The sequence below is a fragment of the Haliotis cracherodii genome, unplaced genomic scaffold, assembly GCF_022045235.1.
Source record: "Haliotis cracherodii isolate W230 unplaced genomic scaffold, xgHalCrac1.p SCAF_14, whole genome shotgun sequence".
Taxonomy (NCBI): domain Eukaryota; kingdom Metazoa; phylum Mollusca; class Gastropoda; order Lepetellida; family Haliotidae; genus Haliotis; species Haliotis cracherodii.
The window spans coordinates 6,992,477-7,008,835 of NW_027266269.1; the positions used below are offsets into that span (position 1 = coordinate 6,992,477).

The following is a 16,359-nucleotide window of genomic DNA, read 5'->3' on the forward strand; positions in this document are numbered from 1 at the left end:
GTCACGTGATCAGCAACAGTTAGAAACGGAATATGGTTAATTGGAACCGGATATTGACAAGATTTATTACTGGTATTTCACTCACAACAATTTTCAAAGACAAATTTGCAGAACAACACCTAAAAACACTGTACAGACACAGTTCAAAAGTACAGGATTTCTTTCATTAGTTGGTTTACGGAATTTTCTTGGAGTGAGTGAGTTGGGTTTACCACCGCTTTTAACAGCATTCCAGTTATATCACTGCGTGTCAGCTTTATGTGGGAGGAAAGCCGGAAGTGATAAGGTCTCAGACGTTTACCACTTCTGTGAAACCCATGAGCACGGGTATGGTGCTGTCAAACCCACAACCACAGGTTTCTGGCGTGCCCAAGGGACGCAACTCTGCACAGTGAATAGCAACACCTTAGACGATTGGGCCACACGTGCCCCTGATATTTCTTGGATGGTCTTGACAGTCAAAATAGAATTATTAACAATAGAGTCCGTAGGATGTGAAAATGAAATATATTATTTTTGCACTCAAACTACATCTGCACAGCAGTATACCAACCAGATGTTGATTTCATTTTGTGATATTGATTGGACTATGCATATGACTCGGAAATTGCAGCCTAGTTTGGCAAGGGTGGAAACTGGACTTTTGTAGTAAGTTAACTCCCTTGCCTCTGGAAGATGAAACAACTAGTCCGATATATTACCCACTAAAATAATGGAGATTAACAGGCTCTGTGAGAGTTAAAAAATTTTTTTTTCCTCATTTCTGACTTTTAGGGTTGATGGGTCCGTAAACCAAGTAATGAAACATAAGACATCAAAAATACAAATGGTTGACTGTGACACAGAATCGAGAACTAACAACAGAATATAAAACATCAAAAATACAACTGTAAGCTGTTACAGAGCTGAGAAGTACAAAAAGAATATAAAATGTTATCCAAAAACATGCACTTTAGCGCAGAGATGTCATATACATAAGCGGATGAAGCTAAATACATCATCATCATCATCATCATCGTCATAATAAGTCTTAACAGACTAACAAGCAATTGGTTCAGTGATCAAAAGAAGCAGGATGATTTTTCATTACTTTGATCAACTAAGAGGTATGCATAACAAAATTCAGATAAAATTTCAGCTAGGGTCATTTGATAATCTTTAGTACGAACAAAATTTTGGAAGCCAACAGTCTAGAGGAACGTATAGTGTTCTTGTAAAGTCCGGCGGAACATACAGTGTTCTTGTAACATCTGGAGGAACGTAGTGTTTTGTAATGTCTGGAGGAACGTACAGTGTTCATGTAATGTCTGGAGGAACATAGTGTTCTTGTAACGTCTGGAGGAACACAGTGTTCTTGTAATGTCTGGAAGATCGTACAGTGTTCTTGTAGCGTCTGGAGCAACATACAGTGTTCTTTTAGCGTCTGGAGGAACGTAGTGTTTTTGAAGCGTCTGGAGGAACGTACAGTGTTCTTGTACCAAGGTTTCAACGGTATCTAAGACATTTCTAAAAATGACTGAATGTCATATGTAGGTCGTTCAAAATGATACATGGAAGTCACGAATACATAAAAAAGAAAGAAGTGGTGCTTAACTTTTTTCAAGGTGTATATAATAGTATTACGTTGAGAGACTCAGTAGTATTACAAAAAAACCTGGATCCGCATCCGCATCTTAAAATCTTTAAAAAAACCAGCATCACTTTTGTATTCTCCCACAATAATGGTGCATCGAGCAGCCATTTCACTGACAGCTTGGGTGTAAAAAAGTAAACATACACTAAACAATGTTTACTAAATTTAATTGTTATTTTGAGAGATGCGTTTAATCAAGATGTTGTGCTGGTGTGTGAGCAAAAGCAGAACTCCATTGTGACATTCAGGTCACATGTGACTTTAATTCTTCAAGTCTTTTTGTATCGCTTGATGACTACCTCTAAACTGACAAGCATGATATAACTAAAGCTGAAAGCAGAATTAACCCAACTAAACCAACCTTTAAAATAACTTCAACTGATGCACAACAATTCTACACCAAACCTTTTCTCTATACATTGTTTGGAAAGGACAGAGATGATATACACATTTCAAGCTATCAACAAACAGCAGGAGGTCAATTGATGGCAGCGGAGAGAATCACTTGGAACTTTCTGCAGGTTCCGTGGTCTGTGTTTTCAGTTCTATCACACACTCTGTGCCTGGGTAGGCAGGAAGATTGAGACTGTAGCGTTGTTCCAGCGTCTTCGGCACGAAGCGGCCGCCCAGGTAGTGGTGTTTGCCCCTGAAGTGGCGGGCACACAGTTTGGGTGCCGTCAGCGAGATGAGCAGCTCTGGGTGGATGCCGTCGGGGTCGCCGCTTTCTACATCCCATCCTGAAAATAGTGAGTGATCGAGTGAGTTGGGTTTAATGCTGCTTTGACTGTGTGGCTTAAGCGCCGCTTTTAACATTATTCCAGTTATATAAAAATACACGGCGTGTCAGCTTAATGTGGGAGGAAAGCCCGAAGTGATGCAGGTCTCAGACGTTTACCACTTCGGTGAAACCCACGAGCACAGGTATGGTACTGACAAACCTAGAAACATAATCGGGGCGAACCGGGATTTGAACCCACAATCATAGGTTTCTGGTGTGTCAAAGGGATGAAACCCTGCACTACGAATCGCGGCGCCTTAGACGACTGGGCCAGCCATGCCCCCTGCTTACAGTGAGACAAACGCCTAAAGTGAGGCAGGTAGTAGACGTTTTCACATTGATGACACTCGTGACTATGGGCGTGGTGTTTAATTTACCATCAGATCCTCGAACACCTAAGGGCCATAACTCTGCCAACAACTCTGCGGAAATCATGATAACCTGTGAGGGTCTGGCAAACAAAGCATTTATCAAACACACGATATTATAACTGATCTACAAAATTAAAATTAAAAATTGAAATTAACAATTCACACAATCTGGTTGAACACCAATGATGCTGGCTTGTAATTAATCAAGTCTGGATGAGACAAACAAGAGATTGATATTGTGGGCAACATCACACACTGTCTGGGTCCGATGACATGCATTCAACCATGTCCCCCAATCATTTAGTCATGAATAAGTTCTTTGGGACGAAATCTAAGCCAAAAGCTCCCCAGGCTATGTTACCTGAAGGTACATCAATACTTGGACCAGCTCTAACCCAGACTCTCCACAGACTATGTTACCTGAAGGTACATCAATACTTGGACCAGCTCTAACCCAGACTCCCCACAGACTATGTTACCTGAAGGTACATCAATACTTGGACCAGCTCTAACCCAGACTCTCCACAGACTATGTTACCTGAAGGTACATCAATACTTGGACCAGCTCTAACCTAGACTTCCCACAGACTATGTCAAACGAAGGAACATCAATACTTGGACCAGCTCTGACCCAGACTCTCCACAGACTATGTTACCTGAAGGTACATCAATACTTGGACCAGCTCTAACCCAGACTCTCCACAGACTATGTCACCTGAAGGTACATCAATACTTGGACCAGCTCTAACCCAGACTCTCCACAGACTATGTTACCTGAAGGTACATCAATACTTGGACCAGCTCTAACCCAGACTCCCCACAGACTATGTTAACTGAAGGTACATCAATACTTCAATACTTGGACCAGTTCTAACCCGGACTCAAAACACTATGTTACCTAAAGGTACATCAATACTTGGACCAGCTCTAACCCAGACTCCCCACAGACTATGTTACCTGAAGGTACATCAATACTTGGACCAGCTCTAACCCAGACTCCCCACAGACTATGTTACCTGAAGGTACATCAATACTTGGACCAGCTCTAACCCAGAATCTCAACAGACTATGTTACCTGAAGGTACATCAATACTTGGACCAGCTCTAACACAGACTCCCCACAGACTATGTTAACTGAAGGTACATCAATACTTCAATACTTGGACCAGTTCTAACCCAGACTCTCCACAGGCTATGTCACCTGAAGGTACATCAATACTGGGACCAGCTCTAACCCAGACTCTCCACAGACTATGTTACCTGAAGGTACATCAATACTTGGACCAGCTCTAACCCAGACTCTCCACAGACTATGTTACCTGGAGGTACATCAATACTTGGACCAGCTTCAACCCAGACTCTCCACAGACTATGTTACCTGGAGGTACATCAATACTTGGACCAGCTCTAACCCAGACTTCCCACAGACTATGTTACCTGGAGGTACATCAATACTTGGACCAGCTCTAAACCAGGCACTCCATCAAGGTACATCAATAAGTGTATCGTGATACGTATTGGATCTCACAGTTTGTGTATCGTCCTAGCCCTACTATTTACCTGAAGGTACATCAATTAGTGTATCGTGATACGTTTTAGTTCTCACAGTTGATCTATCATCCCAGTCCAACTATTTACCTGAAGGTACATCAATTAGTGTATCGTGATACGTATTGGATCTCAAAGTTGGTGTATCATCCCTGCCCTACTATTTACCTGAAGGGACATCAATTAGTGTATCGTCCCAGCCCGACTATTTACCTGAAGGGACATCAATTAGTGTACCGTCCCAGCCCTACTATTTACCTGAAGGGACATCAATTAGTGTACCGTCCCAGCCCTACTATTTACCTGAAGGTACATCAATTAGTGTACCGTCCCAGCCCTACTATTTACCTGAAGGGACATCAATTAGTGTACCGTCCCAGCCCTACCATTTACCTGAAGGGACATCAATTAGTGTACCGTCCCAGCCCTACTATTTACCTGAAGGGACATCAATGCTGCAGATGTGGACATCGTCTTGTATCTTCTTCAACTTCTCCAAGATGGAGGCAAACTCGGGGCGGGCAGGTCCCTTGAAGCTGAATCCGAACAGCGCATCTACGATGAGGTTATAGGAGTCTTTGATGAGCTGGGGGTCAGAGGGGAAGAAGGACAAGAAGGGCATGTCCATCCCCTCACACTGGCGACGCAGGCTCTCAAACAGGGGCTTGTTGGGCTGCTTCGGGTAGAAGATGGAAGGCTTGAAGCCCTGCAAGTCAGAGTATGGAGTTGGTGAGAGGGGGATATTGAGTGTTATAGCTAAAATGGATAGAACGGGCCACTGTAACTTGATAACACCCTCATATTGCTTGACGACGGGCCATTATCACGCCCGTTGTTAGGTGACGTCATTGTTTGTTTGTTTGTTGTTTAACGCCGCACCCAGCAATATTCCAGCTATATGACGGCGGTCTGTAAATAATCGAGTCAGGACCAGACAATCCAGTGATTTGCATCATGAACAGCGATCCATGCAATTTGGATTGATATTGTGCATCAACCAAGTCAGCGAGCCTGACCACCCGATCCCGTTTGTCGCTTTTTACGACAAGCATAGTAGCCTTTGATAGGGACAGGTGACGTATATAGCATTAAGGCTTGAAACCCTGCAAGTCAGTGTATGGAGTTGGTGAGAGGGTGATATTGAGTGTTGATCAAAATTAATTTGCTTGTAGGTTAACGTTGCAGTCGACAATATATAGACTATGACATTAAATAATCCAGTCTGGACCAGACAATCTTGTGATTGACATCATGAGCATCGATCTGTGCAAATACGATACGATGACATGCCTCACCTTAGTCAGCGAGTCTGACAACCCGATCCCGTTAGTTACAACAAGCATGGGTTGCTTAAGACCTATTCTAACCTGGATCTCCACGGGGGTGTAATGTTATGAGAAAACCCAGTTGTGTTACGATTTCTTGAGTTGTGCAGTTTTTTTAACAATGCTGGGCTAGTAAATACAACCAGTAATTATCTGTCAAAGTAATAGTTTTTTGGTGAAAGTACCAGTAAAGGGAAAAAGTGAACTGAGCTCAAGACGGGGGTCCAAAGAGACAATACATCTAACAGTTGCAGATAGAGACTATCCATCTAACAGGTGCACATTGAGACCATCTATTTAACAGTTTCACATTGAGACTATCCATTTAACAGGTGCATATTGAGACTATCCATTTATCAGGTGCACATTGAGACTATCCATTTAACAGGTGCACATTGAGACTATCCATTTAACAGGTGCACATTGAGACTATCCATTTATCAGGTGCAGATAGAGACTATCCATCTAACAGGTGCACATTGAGACCATCTATTTAACAGTTTCACATTGAGACTATCCATTTAACAGGTGCATATTGAGACTATCCATTTATCAGGTGCACATTGAGACTTTCCTTTTAACAGGTGCACATTGAGACTATCCATTTAACAGGTGCACATTGAGACTATCCATTTAACAGGTGCACATTGAGACTATCCATTTAACAGGTGCACATTGAGACTATCCATTCATCAGGTGCACATTGAGACTTTCCATTTAAAAGGTGCACATTGAGACTATCCATTTAACAGGTGCAGATAGATACTATCCATTTATCAGGTGCACATTGAGACTATCCATTTAACAGGTGCAGATAGATATTATCCATTTATCAGGTGCACATTGAGATTATCCATTTAACAGGTGCAGATAGATATTATCCATTTATCAGGTGCACATTGAGACTATCCATTTAACAGGTGCAGATAGATACTATCCATTTATCAGGTGCACATTGAGACTATCCATTTAACAGGTGCAGATAGATATTATCAATTTATCAGGTGCACATTGAGACTTTCCATTTAACAGGTGCACACAGATGCTATCCATTTAAGAGGTGCACTGAAAAAGGTTTGAATTGTGACTCACAAAGAGTTTGAGATGTCTGGCACAGACAAGGCCGTCCCCACCATTGTTGCCAGGCCCACAACACACCAGCACTGCACCGTTGTCCTTGGACATGTTGTCTATTGGGAAACACTGCAACAAGACACAATGTAGATACACTGCAACAAGACACACTCTGTAGAAACACTGCAACAAGACACACTCTGTAGATATATACAACACACCAGCACTGCACCGTTGTCCTTGGACATGTTGTCTATTGGGAAACACTGCAACAAGACACAATGTAGATACACTGCAACAAGACACACTCTGTAGAAACACTGCAACAAGACACACTCTGTAGATATATATACAACACACCAGCACTGCACCGTTGTCCTTGGACATGTTGTCTATTGGGAAACACTGCAACAAGACACAATGTAGATACACTGCAACAAGACACACTCTGTAGAAACACTGCAACAAGACACACTCTGTAGATATATATACAACACACCAGCACTGCACCGTTGTCCTTGGACATGTTGTCTATAGGGAAACACTGCAACAAGACACACTCTGTAGAAACACTGCAACAAGACACACTCTGTAGAAACACTGCAACAAGACACACTCTGTAGATACACTGCAACAAGACACACTCTGTAGATATATACAACACACCAGCACTGCACCGTTGTCCTGAAACCTCTAGACCAAATTGTGCTGTCATGTTTTGGACAAGCACCTGTTCTGTGGTGTTTGAGAATATGTTTACAGATGACCTCAAGGACTTCAAGCCACCAGGCTAAGACATGAGGTCACATGTCTTTCATTCAGGTGAGCTAACTAGTTTTAAAATTATCATTTTCCAGTTTTCAAGGTCACATTTTTATAAATTCTCCTCACTAATTCGAGACAAGTTGAAAAGTTTTTACACCTTGTGTGTGTTTTGGAAGTAACAAAACAATAACATAAATCATTTTGCAGTTTTCCATGGCTATGTTTTTTTCAACAACAAAAACTGGTGACTGGTGACTGGTGACTGATGCCTGACTGACCCTGGCGATGGCGACGGCGCAGCTGTACCCAGCCAGCTCCATCAGCTGTTCCACGCTGAAGGAGTAGTCCTCAAACAGCTCCTGGTCGATCTTCTGGGCCTCATCCTGGCTGAAACACACAACATGGAGGTTCAGTCAACTCTCATCCAAATGAAGCCCCGAACAAGGCTTAATTTCAAGCTGAGGAAATCTAGACTTGCAAAGTCATTCTAGACTTGAGTTGGACTCCTTTTTCAATTTATTCTCCAGGGTCTGAAACATAATCAGGTGCATCTGGGATTTAAAAAGAATATCATAGGATTCTGGTACACCTAAGGGAGGCAATTCTGCATGACTGGGGTCCTAATTCACCATTGCCTGACACCATTTAACAGTAATTTGATGGAAACTGTTGTTCTTCCAGATACTTGACCATTGATGAGTGTGTGTCATTATTCCGACAGCATGGATAAAATCACTGTTTTCTCTGGTCCAGACTCAATTATTTACGGGGGCACGGGTGGCCCAGTCGTCTACGGCGCCGCGATTTGCTGTGCAGAGTTGCGTCCGTTGGGCACGCCAGAAACCTATGATTGTGGGTTCGAATCCAGGTTTGCCCCAATTATGTTTCTAGGTTTGTCAGCACCATACCCTTGCTCATGGGTTTCACCAAAGTGGTAAACGTCTGAGACCTGCATCACTTCGGGCTTTCCTCCCACATTAAGCTCATGATATAGTCGGAGTACAATTACAGGGGTAACTCTGCTTTTGGCAGAGGTTTTAAATGAATATATACTAGCCACATAAAGAAACTGTGCACGTAGAAAATATAAGGGCACACCGTCCACATATGAAATATAGGTTTGAACACAGCAATTATTGGAGACATTCAAACTCTCATGCACGTGCCATGCGATATGACGTCATTGATGGGGGCCTATGGATGTGCAATGTGTTATTGCACGTGCATCCTGTGCAGCTGTACACAGCATGTGCAACTCAAAATTCGCTGTCACTTTGGAAAGCATGATCTGTGGTCATTCAAAAATTCAAACCTTCTCAGGCACAGACACAAGCATATCACAAGCAAATCATGCCAAGATTGACAGCTGCACAGCGTCATGAAGCCATTGGAATGATCCAAGCGGGAATGAGGCAACAACAGGTGGCAACACATTTCCAATGCCATCGTAACACGATATCGGCATTGGTGAGGCGTTATCAGAACACAAATGACGTTTCCGACCACCCACGTTCAGGACGTCCCCGAGTAACGACGCCAAGACAGGACAGATGGATTCGAGTTACACATCTCCGACACAGGTTCCAAACGGCAGTAACAACGTCCCAGACAATTCCTGGACTGCGCTGTATCCATCCCAACACTGTCAGGAATCGTTTACGTCAGTACGGGATTTTGACCACGACGCCCTGCCATACGTCCCATCCTGACACACCGTCATCGAGTCAACCGTCTAAGATGGTGTCAAAAATCATGTTCAACAACCTCGAATATGGTGGAGAAATGTTGTCTTTACAGATGAATCGAGGTTCAACATTTCCCACGGTGACCGGCGCCAACGTGTCTACCGGCGTTTGGGAGAACGTTATGCACGCAACTGTATTGTGGAGAGGAATCGTTTTGGAGGTGGCTCTGTGATGATTTGGGGTGGGATAACAGCACGGCACCGAACCCCTTTGGTGGTTGTTCAGGGCAATCTGACCGGTGTTGGCTACAGAGATCAGATTCTGAGGCCTGTTGTCATTCCTTTCCTGCAACGTCATGGCCCGGGATTGACATTTCAACAGGACAACGCTCGTCCTCACACGGCTAGGGTCGCAATGGATTTCCTTCACCACAACAATGTCATGTTACTTCCATGGCCTGCAAATTCTCCAGATCTCTCCCCAATAGAGCATGTGTTGGATGAAATGGAGCGCCGTCTGCGTCGTCTTCCACATCCTCCAGATAACGTCCGTGACTTGGCACAGGATTTGAGGAGGATATGGCAGGCCATTCCCCAGGCCTTCCATGCCCATTTGGTGGACTCCATGCGTCGCCAGTGCACTGCTGTGATTCACACACAGGGTGGTCATACCCGTTATTGACTTTGTGACTTTGTCGTTTGACCCCCTACTCCATTTTGATCTTCTGACGTCAACGTAACAGATGTTGTTCAGGTCCCGTTGACATTTTCTTATGGTCCGATCATTCAGCTGCTACAGCGTCTGCATCATTTTGTTCTTGCTGTGTTGTATTTCAATCCAGAATATATTTTCTCCGTGCACAGTTTCTTTATGTGGCCAGGGTTTGGTTACTTTTAATTGATTATAACTATATATAGATTATATTAGGTGAGGTGAAATGGGGTTTAACGTCGCGTCCAAGATTATTGCACTTATATAGCGATGTGCATGTACATGTGTGTGTGTGTGTGTGTGTGTGTGTGTGTGTGTGTCTGCTTGTACTAGTCCGGACTGATGCCGATTTATAGTGCTAGCTCACTGTGATACCATGCCACAGTTTAACATGAATACACCACTCAGACACAGTATACTGACTCCGAGCCAACCAGTCCTTATTTTAGCCCCTTAATGCCGACGCAAGACAGGGTAACAAGAAGTACCATCTTTTAATGTCTTTTGGTATGACGCGGACGGGGATTGAACCCCGGACCTTCCGCCCTCTGGGCGGACGCTCTACCACTAGACCACGGAGGCAGTCTTAGATTATAATAAAAATATAAATGTTATGACTCATGTATCGTACAAGGCCTTGGAGCGTGGAGTCCACATCCCACAGATGACATCTTTACCTAGCTTGCAAGCAGGGTTAATCTCTTTGGTGGACAAGGTGTCTGACCTCGGATCAGAAGGTCCGTGGTTCGAATCCCATCACTTGATCATAAAGATACCAAGTAAAACCTGCACCCAGGTCAAAGTGATGCAGGTCGCAGACATTTCGCTTTATCACTTTGGTGAAACCCACAAGCATGGTATTGTGTGACAAATCTAGAAACATAATCGGGGCTAACTGGGATTCGAACTCACAATCATAGGTTTCTGGTGTGCCCAAGAGACGCAACTCTGCACAGCGAACTGTGGCACCTTAGACGACTGGGCCACCCCTGCCCCCTGTAACAAAACTCCCTCCCTTCCCAGTCCCAGGCAGATGAGACGTTTCTGTAACTGGCAGGAGGTTAGTCAGGCTCTCGGGGAAACTTGACCACTCACAGAGTAAGATTTGCTTTTGTGTTTGTGTGTTTGTTTGTTTAACGCTGCACTCAGCAATATTCCAGCTATATGACGGCGGTCTGCAAATAATCGAGTCTGGACCAGACAATCCAGTGATTGACATCACAGGCATCGATTCACGCAATTAGGATCGATGACATGAATCAACCAAGTCAGCGAGCCTGACCACCCGATCCCGATAGTCGCCTTTTAAGACAAGCGTAGTCGCCTTTTACAGCAAGCATAGGTTGCTGAAGACCTATTCTACACCGGATCTTAAACAACAACAAAACAGACAGACAGACTTCTCGATGCAAGTATCGATCATGGAGTCACACACTAAGTAAAAAATATCTATTCCTACTTTATAAAACTGTTATACCACTAATTAGTAGTGAAAATTAGTAATGAAAATAAGTAGTGAAAACGTAAGTATTTTCATCCACTGCTCCACACTTGAGACTGTCATCTGTAAATCTTTAAAAACCAAGAGTCATCAGAAGATGACAAATCCCCCTGGGCCCCACAAATTTGAAAGAACAATTCATTTGAGTGTTGCTCTAAGTCTAACTTGATGAGAGAACTTCTACCTGATCTGTCTGTCTATATACAAGAGTAGTTATTGAGCTATCAAAACAATACCCTGGAATTGGGATTCGGAACTTTGATTTTCTATGTCAGGTACACACCACTATGGTCAAATCAAACTTGTTGCCTAGGAAATTTTTTTTTTTTTTCTAAAAATCCCTGAATAGCAAAAGGCACCAGTTGAAAACCTGGTCTTTGCGTGTTCACAGTTTCAAGGAAGAGTACCTATTAATTTTAGAGAAATGATCCAGACAAACACACCATTACGAAAAGCCCTAAAGTCAAACTTGTTGCCATGGAAAAAATATAAATTTTAAACACCACCGTTTGACAAACTGATCTTTGAAAAACCGAGTGAAAAGTGTCATGAGTGAGTGAGTTGGGTTTAACGCCGCTTTTAACAGTATTACAGCTATATCGCGGCGTGTCAGATTAATGTGGGAGGAAAGCCCCAAGTGATGCAGGTCTCAGACGTTTACCACTTCGGTGAAACCCACGAGCGTGGGTATGGTGCTGACAAACCTAGAAACATAATCGGGGTGAACCGGGATTCGAACCCACAATCATAGGTTTCTGGCATGCCCAAGGGACGCAACCTGCACAGGTAATATCGGCGCCTTAGACGACAACATGTGTTCGGGTGATACGATCTTGTGACCATGAACACAATGCTTAAACTTGAGACAAAAGTGGTCAGTGTGTACCTGCTCCTGCATTTATTACCCAGTTAGATATTTTCATTAATACAGCTACAAATATTCACATTAGTGGGGTCTTTAACAACTGGCGCTTTAGACTGATTGTTAGTTTAGTTATATAGTTTAAATAGGAGACCTTCAAGTGTATCGTCCTTAACTGGGTGACCCTTCAATAGCTGTGTTGAGTGTACTTGTATAACTATTTCTACCGGGACATTGAAGAATGCTTGACTCTGATTGCTTAAAAAGAGGTGTTCTTTTTGCTACGGAAACACCTTATAAGCCCACAAAAAAGCCAAAGCACTTGGTTCCAAACTAACATAAGAGGTGTCTACTCTACAGTGGGACTAAATCAAACTTCAAAACAAAGAAGGTTTATCTCCTCAACAAAGCTTGCCGAGGAGTTTTTCCACTTTTATCAACTCGTGTTGATATATTTGATATCAAAAGACACTCGGGTGAGATTCTCTATTTATCTCCTCAACAAATGGCAAACTAATCACGAAGTCACGAGAGCTCCAGACAAGCTTCGTATTTGAGTAAAATGGGTAAAATAAATCATTATAATCCAATCAAAATTGAGAAGAAATAACAATAATATTACTACTCTAATACCATGCGTAATGGGCGATCTTTTTGTTCTAAAGGTCAATAACTTGCTTCTGGTCTGGTTTCCGGATCTATGCACACTGCGACAACTAGTAACATTTACCCAATGTAGCCTTCTCAGCCTGCATACACAAATATCCTTACTGACATCTTTATTTACTGATCGCATGTGAGCTTCGCTTACACATAAATTCCACTTGAGTGAATATTGGTAATGCGAAAAAGGGTCACATTCCAGTCACTGGACCCTAGTCATGCAATGTTATGAGATTTTGTGAGATGTTATTCACCTCCGGCATTTTAAAGATATTGATACCCAAAGGGATTATCAAAAACATGTGTGAGTATATTTTCCAGAACTTTCTGCATGACGTCATCATGACTGCGCACTAGTACGCAGTATATAAACAGTCGTGTGTAAGCATAGTGCATAATATGATGAATAGCCGAGAAGGTAAGTTGACATTTTCTTTCCCTGTCTCATCCAGACAGCAATCAGATAAGAGAAACTGTATTTTACTTACACTGAACATTCAATGTTTTTTTACTTTACAATACATTGTTGTTAAGAAAAGTTCTTTCATCCAAGTGAAGGAGTTGATGTGATAAAGCGAAGTTAATAGAGCCTGATCGCTAAACCTTAACTGATACATTAGGTAACTTGATTAGCTGGTTGTACAGTGTGTCGTGATTCTTATTCTCAAGCATAATAAGATTAACGACACCAATACAAAGATCACTGAGCCAACTCGCCTGATCACAAACACAGTATTCAAAATGTCGGTTACCGTTGAATGCATCTCTGAATGAATGGCCTCTCTTCCAACGGTAGTCAGAATGGGACAGTAGTAACGTCTCACCCCTGACTACTTTGAACATAATCATTCAGAAAATTGTTGTGAAACGATGACAAGCAAATCAACAATATGCTATTCAAATAACTAACAGTTGAAAATATCTTGGTTTCAGATAATACAAACGTAAAATTTAACTCAAGTGAGAAATCGTTACAGAGTAAAGGTAAGTCATTCATCACTCAAGAGGCTGACCATTTTATATTCTGGGATTTCAAAATCAAAACAATAGTTATCATTGTTAATAATTCTAAGAATACTACCTCTGTTGCATAATTTCAATAATCCTGTATTTGGGTTGTAATAACACTATAGCTAAAGTTTTAGATTTTCAACAGAAGTCATCTTGTCTGTCTGCCTTGTACAAAGGCGGGAAAGTTCTCACTTAGTAGTATAGGTAATAGGGGCTCTGGACCACTTCCACTGGAGCCAGATTTATATACCCATACTGCTACTACAGAGGGATTTTTCAAGCAAATATCATGGTTAACATTTATACTAAGTTATCTTATAATAATTAGATCTACATCAAGTGCTTTTATGAGTTATCATGGTGTAATATTTATACATCATTTCATATAATTATAGTTTAGCAAGTTATAAGTATCATTAGGTAAAATGCATATATAAAATATCAGTAGTTTCAGTTATAGCTTTTTAGATGGTTGCTAGCCTAAGGTAATGGGAGCGCATCTTCTAGACATACTATTCAATAAGACAAGGGTTACGTCTACATAGTTTAATTGATTTGAAGCTTTTAGATAAATGCTAGCCTAAGGTATCAAGATCCCATCTCCCAGACAAAGGATATTTATTTAAGTATATCTGTCATCACCTACCGGGGTATATTAGAATAACATTACTTCAATTAAGACTCATTAAGGATTAGCCCCATACAAGCTCGTCTATAGTGCATTAAGGATTAGCCCCCACACAAGCTCATCTATAGTGACACCCTAATCTCTTTCAAAGCATCCAGTAAATATGTCAACAAGATTAGTGCCAGTCCAACAGGATTAACAGGATTTAGTATTCCCCTCTGTCCAGCCATCCATTTAGCAAGGGACACAACCAATCGTGTATCAACCAATCACATTCCTTTCTATTGTTCAAACTTTCATTAAATACATACTGTAGCCAAGTTCTAGCAGGGAAGGGGTTTGACTCTCTTACCAAGCAGACCTCTCTCCCACAGCCCAGAGTGTGTACCGACTCTCTGTGGCACCCTCAGTTATTATCTAAGTATATTGTAAATTGTTAATTGTTCTTGTAAATAAAATTGTGATTAGTCTCCTGTGACTCTGGCTCTTTGCTGACTAATTCCCCAAGAAAACCAGCACGTCATTTGGAAGGTATTGTTCACCCAGAACAGTTCCATGATACAAAAATGATGATGCGATTCAATGATCGTCATGACTCATATTAAAATCTCTAATTGGTTTGAATTCTACCCAATCTATTTATCTCATTTTGGTAAGCCCTTTTCCTCTCATAAATAATTTGAAACCATTTCTTGTCAGCACCGTGACTCTTACATAAACAGTGACTACCTTTAACTCCAATCCCACATACAGAACAAGTATGATTAATATGCCCTTTTCTAATTGCAATGGAATGGATTCTACAAAAATCTTCAATACAGCTTTTTCCACAATTTTCTGATTGGCCCATGCATATGAATTTACATCTTGATGTGCCTCTCGCCATTGTGATAAATATACACTTCTAGTATCATTTGTCTAAATGCATGTCATCAGCTGGGTCCTGCCCTGCCTAACATGAGCAGTCAGCCAGTCAGCGCTATTTGTTGTCCCCAATAAGCTCCCATCCTTTCTGTCTTTTTTTAAGCGCCCTGGGCGCTTAATGGGTCGAATACGGTAGTCTAACCTATTATTTTAGTCATGGTAGCTCCCAGTTTAGACTCGTTATGCGCATACAGTTTTTTAATTTCTTCGTCGGTCATGTTATCAATTTTTTCAGTGGTATAATTTCCTCCCAAATATTGGGAACATTTCCCACCGGCTACCAAAGCCGAGAGTCTTTCTCTATGTTTATCTGTATGTTGATCAGGCTCATCTTTGAGCATTTGTTCGATGAGTTCGTCGCATTCCATAATGTAATACTTAAGGAGATATTTAAGTCTAACATAATGGAATACGGCATATCCAATACAGCCCCAAATAATGAACTGTTGCAAAAGAATGAGGATTTCAAACCACATTATTACATAATAACCGCTAATGTTCAATTTATCATATTTTTGCTATATTTGCTAAATTTTGCTATATTTGCTATATTTTTGCTAAATTTTGCTCACGCAGTTGCTATATTTTTGCTAAGCAGTCGCTAAATTTTGCTATGCAATTGCATAAGCAGCTGGTTGATTGGTTTTTAATACGAGTTTACAGTGCTTCGTATCTAACAGTTTTCTGACTTTATCTCGTTCGAGCTTGGTATAAATAACATCATTTTCGCATAGACATTCCTCAAATGAATCTCGGTATTTGCAATGAAACAGGGCTACCCATTTGGTCTGCTCTCGGAGATCTTTCAGGTCAGAGTTGTATTTTTGAGTAAGTACCCAAACGCTATGCTGAGTATGCCTATCGGAGAATGCTAAATATG

General features: G+C 41.7%; 1 protein-coding gene across 2 annotated transcripts in view; it reads right to left on the minus strand.

Annotated features, from left to right (window-relative positions):
- Positions 1-1,413: 1,413 nt before the first annotated feature.
- Positions 1,414-16,359, minus strand: part of LOC139460991 (NAD(P)H-hydrate epimerase-like) — a 276,986-nt gene continuing 262,040 nt past the window's right edge. For both annotated transcript variants that reach the window (XM_071242456.1, XM_071242455.1), the window contains exons 3-6: positions 7,773-7,881; positions 6,748-6,858; positions 4,769-5,036; positions 1,414-2,370 (exon numbers count right to left, since the gene is read on the minus strand). In XM_071242456.1, coding sequence (XP_071098557.1) covers positions 2,135-2,370; positions 4,769-5,036; positions 6,748-6,858; positions 7,773-7,881 — 724 coding nt within the window. In that variant the 3' untranslated portion in view covers positions 1,414-2,134. The remainder of the gene's footprint in view (positions 2,371-4,768; positions 5,037-6,747; positions 6,859-7,772; positions 7,882-16,359) is intronic.